Genomic DNA, 13,047 nt, shown 5'->3' with positions numbered 1-13,047 from the left:
AGTCTGTGGAAGAAATCCAAGGAAACTCAGGTGTGCAGTAAAATTACTCTCATGTATAATTTGCTTGCTGTTGAAACTAGATATGAGAGTACACTGTACCACATCTGCTTCCAAATGTACCAAGCATTGCCTTGAGTGGTGCCCAGAGGCAAAATATGTTCTTGTAATAAAAAGTGTTACCTGAGTGTAGAATGATGCTTGTCTGAAAGACCTGTCTAAGTGAGCTACTGTTACTGGATGGTTGTCAAGACCAGGGCTCTGAAGGGGCTGCAATAATTACAATCAATACAAGCTGTTTATTTTTCACAAGCTTGTTTATTGTGCTTCTCTGTGTCCTGATTTGTCCCAGATTTTACCTTGGAAATAAGTTTTATTTATTTGTTTTATTCCCACTGGTTATTGTTTGAATCGAGGACTGAAAGTTCTGGCAGAAAAGAACTTGGCGAACCCTCACACAGAGTACTACGCAGTGCAGCTTCGTGGTTACTTCCAGGCCAACTGTGTAGCCAAAACAGTTGGTGTCAGTCATGTCAAGAGTCCTCATGCTTATCATTTCTTCATGTTACAGTCTGTACACTTCTGAGACCCATTTCACTAGGACCTGTCTGGATTGAATTTGACATAACAGACAGAAAGCCACCAGGGAGATAGAAGAGGGTCGAAATAACTGGGTTCAGATAGGCAGAGACAGGGAAAAAAAGAAACGTAGTCAAACACAACCACCAGAAATCAAAACATCAAACAATTTGACACACTTCAAAATTTAGATGATCAAAACCAGCATCAAGAGAACAAAAGGAACAACATCCAGGACCCCATAAACAGTGCTGGCCAGGCAGCAAAAAGAAGGGAGGTCATGATTGTCGGGGACCCCATATTGAGAAACACAGCAAGTTCAGTGCGCAGTCTGGACCCCCTTACTACAACAGTGTGCTGCATTCCGGGAGCCAGGCTCCTAGAACGAACAGGAGACGACCCGGTAGTAGTCGTCCACATCAGTACAAACAACATTGGAAGAGACAGACCAAGATCCCTGCAAAACAAATTCAGAGAGCTAGGAAGCAAATTAAAAGACAGTAACAAAACTGTGGTATTTTCTGGGATACTGCCAGCACTTTGCAAAGGACCATACAGACAGCTGGAAATAAATAATCTAAATGCATGGCTGAAATTGTGGTGCACACAGGAAGGCTTCACTTTCCTTGAACACTGGACCACATTCTACAACAAGGACTATCTATATAGGCAGGACAGACTACACCTAAACAAAAAGGGAACCAATCTACTCAGAGAAAGAATCCTCGAGGAGGTTCAGAAGCATTTAAACTAGAAAGGAAGGGGGGAGAAATCAACAAAAACAGAAGGGAGACTACATCAAAACAAGGGCAACAACTCAGGTAAGATAGCCATTAAATGTATTTATCTAAATGCTAGAAGTCTCAGAAACAAAATGTTAGAACGTGAAGCTACTGCACTAACAAGTAACTATGATGTGATAGGTGTTACAGAAACTTGGTTATCCGAGAGTGATGGAGACAAATATAATATTACTGGATATACACTGTATAGGAAAGACAGGCAGGATAGAAGAGGCGGAGGGGTAGCGCTATACATCACAAATAGTCTTGAAGCCCAGGTGTTAAATCTGGAAGAAAAAATCAGCGCAGAATCAATATGGGTCAGAATAATGGACAAAAATTCAAAGGGCATAATAATGGGGGCATGCTATAGACTGCCAAATTCAGATACTGAGCAAAATAATCTGTTATACAATGACATTAGAAATGCGTGTAGCAAAGGAGAAGTCATACTAATGGGGGATTTCAACTTCCCCTATATAAAATGGGAAAACACGATGGGGAGCACGACGGACGAAATTGAAATGGTGGAAATGACAAATGACTGCTTCCTAACGCAATTTGTCAAGGCACCGACTAGAGGGGAGGCATGCCTTGATTTAGTCTTTTCAACTAACAAAGACAGAATAACAGAGGTCAGAGAACCATTGGCAAACTCAGACCACAACATGGTCTCATCTGAAGTGCTTTTTAAAACCCCAAAACGACTAAAGCTAAGGTTTATAATTTCAAAAAGGCAAACTATGAAGGAATGAAACAGAGACTAACAGAAGTAGATTTGAGTAAAATAGAAAAACCACAGAAAAAGGATGGCTATTTTTCAAAAATGTAGTACTAGAGGCGCAAAACAGTTGCATCCCAAAAGTAGACAAATCAAAATCTAAAACAAAATGGCCAAAATGGTTTAATAGATCAATAAAAAAAAAATATTCAGAGAAAAAAGGCGCTTTACAGAGCGTTTAAAAGGGACCAAGAACAACGTACACAGAAAGAGTACTTGGAACTGCAAATGCAAGTCAAAAAGGAAGTTAGAAAAGCCAAGAGAGAGATAGAAATGAACATTGCCAAGGGGGCTAAAACCAATTCCAAAAAGGTTTTCCAATATTATAACAGCAAGAGAACATTCAAAGAGGAAGTAAAATGTCTGAAGAGATACAAATGGCAAAATTACTTTTCACAAGTTTTTACAAAGGAGGATAAGGACAACATGCAGTTTTAAATAACTGTAGCATAACAGAGGCAGAAGTGTTAAAGGGACTAGGAGCTCTTAAAATAAACAAATCCCCTGGGCCGGATGAGATCCTCCCAATAGTACTCAAAGAAATGAAAGAAGTTATTTACAAGCCGCTAACCAAGATCATGCAACAGTCTTTTGAGACAGGGGTTATACCTACAGACTGGAGAATTGCAAAGGTAATACCGATCCACAAAAAGGGAGACAAAGCCGAACCAGGTAACTACAGACCAATAAGCTGGACTTCTATTATATGTAAACTTATGGAAACTATAATAAGATACAAAATGGAAAATTACCTATATGGTAACAGTATCCTGGGAGACAATCAGCATGGTTTTAGGAAAGGGAGATCATGTCTAACCTGCTTGATTTTTTTGATGATGCAACATCGACAACGGATAATTGCAAAACATGGTTTATTTAGATTTCCAGAAAGCTTTTGACAAAACTTGCATAAAAGATGAATTCTCAAACTGAACGCAGTATGGATTCAAGCAAATGCATGCACATGGATTAGGGATAGTACTGATTAGAGGAGAAACCTCAAAATGGAGTGAGGTAACCAGTGGAGTACCACATGGATCGGTATTAGGTCCTCTTCTCTTCCTAATCCACATTAATGACTTAGAATTTGGTGTAGTAAGCAAACCTGTTAAATTTTCAGACGACCCAAAAATAGGAGGAGTGGCAAACACCGTTGCAGCAGCAAAGGTCATTCAAAATGATCTAGACAGCATTCAGAACTGGGCAGACACATGGCAAATTACATTTAATATAGAAAAGTGTAAGATACTGCACGCAGGCAATACAAAATGTGCATTATAAATACCATATGGGAGATACTGAAATTGAAGAAGGAATCTATGAAAAAGATCTAGGAGTTTATGTTGACTCAGAAATGTCTTCATCTAGACAATCTGGCCGAGCCATTAAAAAGGCCATATATAGTGGATATATAGTGAAAGTGTTGAATTTAAATCAAGGGAAGTAATGTTAAAACTTTACAATGCATTAGTAAGATCTCATCTAGAATATTGTGTTCAGTTCTGGTCACTTTGCTACAAAAAGGATATTGCTGCTCTAGAAAGAGTGCAAAGAAGAGCGACCAGAATTATTCCAGTTTTAAAAGGCATGTCATATGCAGACAGGCTAAAATAATTGAATGTATTCAGTCTTGAAAAAAGAAGACTACGCCGCAATGTGATTCAAGCATTCAAAATCCTAAAAGGTATTGACAATGTCGACCCAAGGGACTTTTTTGACCTGAAAAAAGAAACAAGGACCAGGGGTCACAAATGGATATTGGATAAAGGGGCATTCAGAACAGAAAGTAGGAGGTGCTGTTTTACACAGAGAATTGTGGGAGTCTGGAACAAGCTTCCCAGTAATGTTGAAGCTGACATCCTGGGATGTCATATTCTTATGTTATAATTTTGAAATACTATAAAACTTTAGAAATTCAATGACAAACATTTAGACTAGAAGTCATCTTCAAATGTTGGCATGGTTTGAGGTTCAGTGTGGTGCTCGTCCCTTATTACAGACGAGCCTGGTGGAGACAAGTGCATTCTTCACACTCAGGGTTTGTAAAGTCTTTTTTTAAATCCTCTATTAAAATATCCTCATTTTAGTAAAAATTTAGATCAAAGTTTACTTACATCATAAAATATTTCATATTTTTGGAATATCAACATTTTGCATGCTTAACAAGAAGTATTTGCGTTGCAGTTTATAAAAGTAAAAAGTTCTGGTCACTAACTTTTAATGACATAACATGAAAATAACTCCTGGAAATGTAGCCACGTGTGGTATAAAAATGATCTATTTAGCAATGTGGTTTCGGGAAGAGTGGTTTGGTATAAAATATGTAGCTGTGGGGGCTCCCGAGTGGCGCATGCAGTAAAGGCGCTCCACGTGGAGTGCAGGATGCACTCTATAGTCTGGACGTCGTGAGTTCGAGTCCAGGCTATTCCACAGCCGACCGTGGACGGGAGCTCCCAGGGGTGGCACACAATTGGCCGAGCGTCGCCCGGGGAGAGGGAGGGTTAGGTCGGCCAGGGTGTCCTCGGCTCACCGCGCACCAGCGACCCCTGTAGTCTGGCCGGGCGCCTGCGGGCTTGCCTGTAAGCTGCCCGAGAGCTACGTTGTCCTCCGACGCTGTAGTTCTTGGGTGGCTGCATGGTGAGTCCGCAGTGTGAAAAAAAGCGGTCGGCTGACGGCACACGCTTCGGAAGACAGTGTTTTCGTCTTCGCCCTCCCGAGTCAGCGCAGGGGTGGTAGCGGTGAGCTGAGCTTAAAAAAATAATTAGCCATTCTAAATTGGCAGATAATAATAAAAATAATTGGCAATGACTAAATTTAAATTTTTTTTTTTTTTTTTTAAATCTGTAAAAATCTCATTCCTCCATTTTGAAGCCGTTTACAAATGTTCAGATCCAACAAAGCATTTAGAGCCTCTAGCCTTGCTTGCTTTAATAGAAACAGACACACCAGAAAACCTGTGAAAACAGCCTGAGCCTTCTGTGTGCTGACACCTGAGAGATTAGAACACCATTGCACAATCAGGTCTTACTTTTGGACCAGGTTAAATAAGGTCCAAAGATAATTCCTCTACAGACCCGCCTTAATGTGTTGTAATTCTATAACAGTCAAGCTGCAGCCTTTTGCTAATCCAGTAACACTGTAATGGAAACGACCTTTCCCACCGGCTGTGTGGATGGGCTATAATAGGGACAGCTATCACTTGTGATGCAGTTTATCTAATACCATTAGTTAGAAAGTGTTATTGTGCCGTATGGGATCCCAGCACAGTCCAGAGACAGCAGTGGCAGAGGCAGGATTGATTTCTGGAAGACATTGTTGATTTAGGTGAGATCTGAAGATTTCATTAGACAGAAGACTTACATGTGTGCTCTAATGCTTGGAAGTTTTTAACAGGATCGTTTAAAGGCCTTAGATTTGTTTTACTATAGCTGTTGAGTAATAACAAAATGATATGCATGTTCTCGATTTCTGAAAGTAGGAACCAACTATCTGGTATTTAGTTTACCTTTTATAGTTGTGTTTTTTATATGTAATGAATGCATCACTTCTATCTTCTATTGTGACCACTTAGTGAAATAGCACAACACTGCTGCTGAAAAGAAGTCTTGTTCCACAGAAGTGTGTATTGAAGACTTCAAGGGTGACCTAGAATAGTTCTGAACAGAAACCAGTTTTCAGTTTTTCAGCAAAATGTTCAGCTTTTGGACTCCATTCTCACAATGAGTTAATTAAAGTCTGTGTTCGTGGACATAAACATACTGTTGTGGACTGCAGAGGGATTATTTAATCAAAATACATTTTAAAAACAACAACAGCTTTGCAAATAGGGCTATCTTTTTCTAAAAGAAAAATAAACTTGGTGTTACATCATTATAAAGGGTTCAACCACTGTAGTGTTTACCAGAAACACAACTTCAGGCAATTAACAATTCATTTACGTGATCCTGAGTACCAGTGTCCTACACTTTCTTTTTTGCCTGTTATATTATTACAAAATATGGCGCAATCTTTGGTGCAGAAGAAGCTTTGACAATAGTTTTGCGTTGAAGTCTGTTCAGATGCGAGTTCCTGGTTCTTGTTTCTACAATCACCTCCTGAATTCTCCACTCTTTGTGTGGCAGGTGGAGAGAGACCCTGATCGTTTACCCGCGGAGTAACAAACAGAGCCAGAAGAAGAAACGCAAAGTGGAGCCGCCCACACCTCAGGTAAGCACTGCTCAGGGGCTCCTTGAGAGAACTGCCTGAAATACCAAGTACAGCATAGCTGTAACACTCACATTCTGTCAGATACTGTATGCCTTCTAAAACCATGTGCATCAATATAACCAGTGCATTCTTCCTCTGTTACACCATAACCCTTGCTGATCGCTAACTTCCACAGCACTTAGCCAAGCAAATATCAATGCAGGTCTTTCTCACGATGATCATAATCAATTAAAAATCTGAAAATACATGCATAGTCCTTGTGATAATCTCTGTGTTGCTTGCTGTACAGAGCACAGTAGTGGCATTGTTACAGTGAGAAATAAGACAGTTACAAATGAGAGGAGGGCACTTGGCACAGCTATGCTCGTCCTGTTTCTAGTAGTTGATTGGTCGCAAAACTTTGGTCTTAAAGGATCCCAGTGATTCAACATCAACAGAACTAGGTAACGCGTTCCATACCCCCTCCACTCTCTGTCCTAAGTCTATGTCCACTTAGTTTCCAACTGTTTCCTCCGGATCTGGTCCTTATTTATTATGCTTATTACTTATAATAAAAGGTTTTGAGTGCAGATTTTGTATTTTATTGGTTTATAGTGGCCTTTGTTATACTGCCACCCTCCTAATCCACCCTCCTTTGGTTTGTTCTGTGTGAAATGATGGTATCGTGGTCTCTTCCTATAACATTTCATAATTGCATTTCAAATGTGCTGCGAGTCGGTGCAGTCAGAACAGCATGACTTTCATCACCTGGAAAGCAGATAATATGCCAGGTTTCTGAATGACCAGTGAACTTGGAACATGATCAGAGTCAGAAGAGCATACTGTAATCATGCATCCTGTGGTGGAGAGAGATACTGATTGAAGTTTTTTTTTTTTTAAAGTTAAGATGCATATTTGGAGGCACTCCCGTGGGATATGGCTGAGACTTTAGTTTCAGTACCCTGCCAGTATGGCAGGTGGCAGGGAAGCCAAGCGCAGACAAAGGCCCAAGATTTTCTGGCCTGCAGGACTGGCATAATTTCTGTTAACAGTAACTTTATTAAAAATTCTTGTCTAAAATTTAAACAGCAGGGGGTTATTCCCAGTTTTATGAGGCTATTCAGTCAAATTAGCATAAGAGGACAGCCCTAAACACACAACTGGAGATATGTTGGTTCTTTTGTTTTAGATTAATTCTGGGTAAAGTTTTGAATACAATGCTGTAAAAAAACAACATCCTGGTACCTGTGCTGTGGGTCAATTGTAGACCAGTGGATTGAGTTTGAGCAGAAGGCAACGACAATTCCACAGTTAGATGTGGTTGTGCTGATTAAAAACATTTGCATATATCAAATTGAATAAAAAATATAAGGAAATTGGGGGCTGTAATAGTACAGCTAGTACTAATTTGGATTTTAAAATCAAGGTTATCACAACTTTCATTTCAAACATACACACACACCTACAGCTCCTCTGGGAAGTTTGATGAAATCACATGTGCATTTTTGCAGAGTAGGGCTCTCGCTTTGTGGAATGAATTGTACCAGTAAATGTAATAGTTATTTAGCATCCAGACGGTGCTGTAAAAACAATGGGGACCTCGAGGTTCAGAATAAGATATTGAAAAGCACTCAAATATGTATTTTAAAATCTTCACTGTTTCACATTTAATTAGATTTTTTTTTTAATGATTTGTATTTTTATAATACTTTTAGAATACTTACTGTAGAATATACTCTGTGGCCACTATAAAATTATACTGTGTTTTTTCTAACACTACAATATTTTGTTTAAATAGCAAACCCAACATAAAAAGTGATACAAATAACAAATATTAGTTAAATCACACCGTTTTACGTCTTGTCCTGTGTACAGCTTTGTTTTCATTTTTAATGACCACCGACACAACAAACAAATACTTACCATGCAAGCTTTACAAACAAATACTTACCATGCGAGCTTTACAAACAAATACTTACCATGCGAGCTTTACAAACAAATACTTACCATGTGAGCTTTACAAACAAATACTTACCATGCGAGCTTTACAAACAAATACTTACCATGCGAGCTTTACAAACAAATACTTACCATGCAAGCTTTACAAACAAATACTTACCATGTGAGCTTTACAAACAAATACTTACCATGCGAGCTTTACAAACAAATACTTACCATGCGAGCTTTACAAACAAATACTTACCATGCAAGCTTTACAAACAAATACTTACCATGCAAGCTTTACAAACAAATACTTACCATGCAAGCTTTACAAACAAATACTACCATGTGAGCTTTACAAACAAATACTTACCATGCGAGCTTTACAAACAAATACTTACCATGCAAGCTTTACAAACAAATACTTACCATGCAAGCTTTACAAACAAATACTTACCATGTGAGCTTTACAAACAAATACTTACCATGCGAGCTTTACAAACAAATACTTACCATGCGAGCTTTACAAACAAATACTACCATGTGAGCTTTACAAACAAATACTTACCATGCGAGCTTTACAAACAAATACTTACCATGCAAGCTTTACAAACAAATACTTACCATGCAAGCTTTACAAACAAATACTTACCATGTGAGCTTTACAAACAAATACTTACCATGCGAGCTTTACAAACAAATACTTACCATGCGAGCTTTACAAACAAATACTTACCATGCAAGCTTTACAAACAAATACTTACCATGCGAGCTTTACAAACAAATACTTACCATGCAAGCTTTACAAACAAATACTTACCATGCGAGCTTTACAAACAAATACTTACCATGCGAGCTTTACAAACAAATACTTACCATGTGAGCTTTACAAACAAATACTTACCATGCGAGCTTACCATGCGAGCTTTACAAACAAATACTTACCATGCAAGCTTTACAAACAAATACTTACCATGCGAGCTTTACAAACAAATACTTACCATGCGAGCTTTACAAACAAATACTTACCATGCAAGCTTTACAAACAAATACTTACCATGCAAGCTTTACAAACAGATACTTCCAAGGTTAGCTGTACCTGAGAAATGCAGTGGATACGCAGGCAGCTGATGAGCAGCTAAGTGTGGCTAGTGGAAATGAGGCATTAGTCTAGAAAAGTTTAAGTCAGCATTGCTTAATTAAATCACATTTTTATTTTGGTAAACCTCAAAATTCATAGAAAAATACGTTTAAAAATGATGGTCCTTTCAAATGTGGGAAGGAAAAGAAAAGCTGACTTACGATGACAGGAACTTGGCAGCGATACCCAAACCACCTTACCCACCCTGGCTCTGTATTGCTCTCGTGTGGAAGCCAAAAGATAAAATGGTATTGCTTTGAGGAGGTCTATTAAATCAAAAATGAAAGAAAGGATGGCTATTATTGATATACAATAGCTTTTTTGTTTTGTGTTTGACTTCATTTTTCTTTCAGTTCAGAGATAATACAGCCCACACTCTTCTGGAGGACGGGGTTAGACTTTTTTGTTTTGAATTAAGTGCTAGGTTTTGGATTCCTGATGTAGACTCCACATTTGTACAGAATACATGTTTTAAATCTCACTTAACCACCCTGTTGAAAGTAACAGATGGAGCCAACTATTGACTATTACTGTAAAGCAGCTACTTTATATAAGTCTACATGCTGTATTGTGTCTTCAATGATTTTGCACATACTGTATCATATGGATATTCTTTAGCACAAGGTATTGATGGTATAGTGACTTACTTTTGCATTTAAGGCACATTTTCAGAGAAGTATAAAACCATAACAACTGGGAAAATAAACTAGTTGCTTTAAAGATACAAATTAACCTAAGTACATCTTCAGTAGTGCTCACCTGAATATTCTAAATGTGTAAGATATTCGAGATGGTACCCGAGTGGCTCGCCTGGTAGAGGCATGACCATCTTGTGTACAAAGTGAGTGATGCAGTTTCTGTTCTTTGCTGGCGATCTGGCCAGGGCCCTGTGAGCTCAAGTAGATCCCTGCAGGGCTGGCCTCTGTCTTCCAGGGGCCAGTAGTGGTCATGTTGTAACAAACAACCTTTGACAAATATATATATATATATATATGCAACCACTCTCTCACTATAGAAACTGGCACAGTAAACTTTCCCTGCTCCTGCACAATACCACACTAATCTGCTGCAAACAAACATTCAATTCACTGCAGTATATAAAGTCCCATTTTTAATAATAGTTCTGAATTACAACAGTAAAAATCCAGTTTCCTCTGTAGTTGCGCATGGTTTCAATCAAGCAAAACAATCGAAATCAAGTTTGTACTCCACAAGGAAAAAACAAAAAATAAAGCATCAAAAGAATAATTGAGTCCGGGGGGGGCCCTGAGTGGCTGATCCAGTTAAAACGCTGCCGCTGGGAGTGCAGGATGAGTCACACTGCTTGGACGGCGGCAGTTCGTGTCCGAGCTGTGCAAAGAGGCCAAACTTTCCTGGGGACCCCGAAGGGGGAGTCACATTGGCTGTGACGCTCCCAGGGTGGGGGATGGAAAACCGACAGGGATTGCTTCTCCTCATCTCGCAACAGCAAACCTTACTGGCCAGACACCGAGCACATTCAGAGCAGATAAGAGGCAGGGCTGGTCTCTGTTCTCTGGGATCGGTAGCCCACCCACCTCTGCTCTAGATTGCTCGCCATAAAAGCAATTTTGGCTTTAGGCTTGCGAGATCGGAGGACGCTCACACGCCCTCAGAACATCTGTGCTGTGTGGGGACTCGCTGCGGTGACGAGAAAAAATATAATTGGACATTCCAAATTGGGGGAAAATAAACAAAAATAATAACTGGTCACTCTATTTATTGCGCTGTCCACCTGTTTTGTTTTTTATTTAGCAGTAGCCATTTACTAATTCCCATAATATCAGTGTAACTATTTTGAATGCCTGGCCAGGCTAGAGTGGTGTGCTATAGTGGACCACTAATGATTAATTATTATGTGTGACAGGTCTCACAATAGGATCGGAGGACACACACTGTTCTCCTGAGAAGTTGTGGAGAATTTCTGCAGTGAAGGAACAAAATTATTACTATGGTAAATGTACAGTATAACAATGGGAAAAGCATGGGAGAACTGCAAAATTGCAGTGCAGATTTACTGTGGTAAACATTTATCGTGCCATAGACTGTTTTATGTTTTATAAGTAGAACCACAGTTATTAAAATTAATTTTAAACAAACTTGCTTTCAAGTTAAAAAGAACAGGTCGAAATGCTAAAATAAACAGTCATTAAAGTCTTTATTTTAAATACAATAACAGGATGTCAGACGGAAGGGTGTAAGCTGACAGCATTCTCCACCTACTGAAGAGAGAAATCTGTGATAATACCCTTCACTCACACAGAGGGGACCGACTCACAGGGAACGACTGTTATTCAGGCTTAACTGCTCACACTTCCTGATTAGGAAAGCTTGGCCAGCATTTCAAAGGGTTTTTTTTCTCGGCCTGTCACTTCTAATCTGTCGACAGTCGCCAAAATATAACTTTAACAACGTGTGCATGAAAAGCACTCAGAGCCTCACTTACCAGCACAGCAAATACAGACCATTGAAAGCTTGAGATTGTGAGGACAGGGGCCAATAGGACACGTTCTCTGTGCGGTGGAAAGAGTTCTGAGATGCCAAACCAGGGCCTGCACTAACCCCATTCCGCTTATTATTATTATTATTATTATTAATAATTTCTTAGCAGATGCCCTTATCCAGGGCGACTTACAGTTGTTGCAAGATATCACATTATTTATTACATACAATTAAATTATTTTTACATATTATTTTTACATACAATTACCCATTTATACAGTTGGGTGTTTACTGGAGTAATCTAGGTAAAGCACCTTGCTCAAGGGTACAGCAGCAATGTCCCCCACCTGGGATTGAACCCACGACGCTCCGGTCCAGAGTCCAGAGCCCTAACCACTACTCCACACTGCTGCTTAGAAACCTTGGCTTACATAACAGGGCCTGCACCCACCCCATTCCTCTTAGAAACCATGGCTTAGATAACAGGGCCTGCACCCACCCCATTCCTCTTAGAAACCATGGCTTAGATAACAGGGCCTGCACCCACCCCATTCCCCTTAGAAACCATTCCTTACATAACAGGGCCTGCACCCACCCCATTCCCCTTAGAAACCATTCCTTACATAACAGGGCCTGCACCCACCCCATTCCCCTTAGAAACCATTCCTTACATAACAGGGCCTGCACCCACCCCATTCCCCTTAGAAACCATTCCTTACATAACAGGGCCTGCACCCACCCCATTCCCCTTAGAAACCATTCCTTACATAACAGGGCCTGCACCCACCCCATTCCCCTTAGAAACCTGGGCTTACAAAGAAATATATATATATATAGCGTAATCAATCAGAGTACAGAGTCTATATCACCTGATCCGAAACCGCCCAACTCCACGTCTTTGTTATGTGAACCATCTTCATCTATGATGCTAGCAATTTCCTGAATCATTCAATGCACAGAGTAACTACTTCTAGGCAGTTTTTTTTCTATTCACGTAAGCTGCTGTATTTCCCTCAGGCATTATTTGCGCATTGTTATTAAAAACCAGAAGTGAATGGTGAAAATGTCAGCTAAAGTTTGGGGTGGAGAGGCCTTTGAATCTGGGGTGTTAACTCAGCAGATTCTGGAACATGGCAAGCAACTGGAACAGCTCAGACTCATCAAAGTCTAGTTTTAATTGT

The 13,047-nt window shown here is 39.7% G+C and overlaps 1 protein-coding gene across 5 annotated transcripts in view; it reads left to right on the top strand.

Moving 5' to 3' along the window:
• The window catches only part of LOC117418224 (myosin phosphatase Rho-interacting protein-like), a 199,808-nt gene that overhangs the window by 92,660 nt on the left and 94,101 nt on the right, over positions 1-13,047 (top strand). For all 5 annotated transcript variants that reach the window (XR_009330822.1, XM_059035674.1, XM_059035675.1 and 2 more), the window contains exon 5: positions 6,261-6,345. Coding sequence is in view for 4 of the 5 variants with exons in the window: in XM_059035674.1 (XP_058891657.1) it covers positions 6,261-6,345 (85 nt within the window). In the remaining variant the exon portion in view is untranslated. The remainder of the gene's footprint in view (positions 1-6,260; positions 6,346-13,047) is intronic.

Source organism: Acipenser ruthenus, chromosome 13 (assembly GCF_902713425.1).
Source record: "Acipenser ruthenus chromosome 13, fAciRut3.2 maternal haplotype, whole genome shotgun sequence".
Taxonomy (NCBI): Eukaryota; Metazoa; Chordata; class Actinopteri; order Acipenseriformes; family Acipenseridae; genus Acipenser; species Acipenser ruthenus.
The sequence above is the reverse complement of the archived record's forward strand: the minus strand, read 5'-3'. Positions and strand labels throughout refer to the sequence as shown.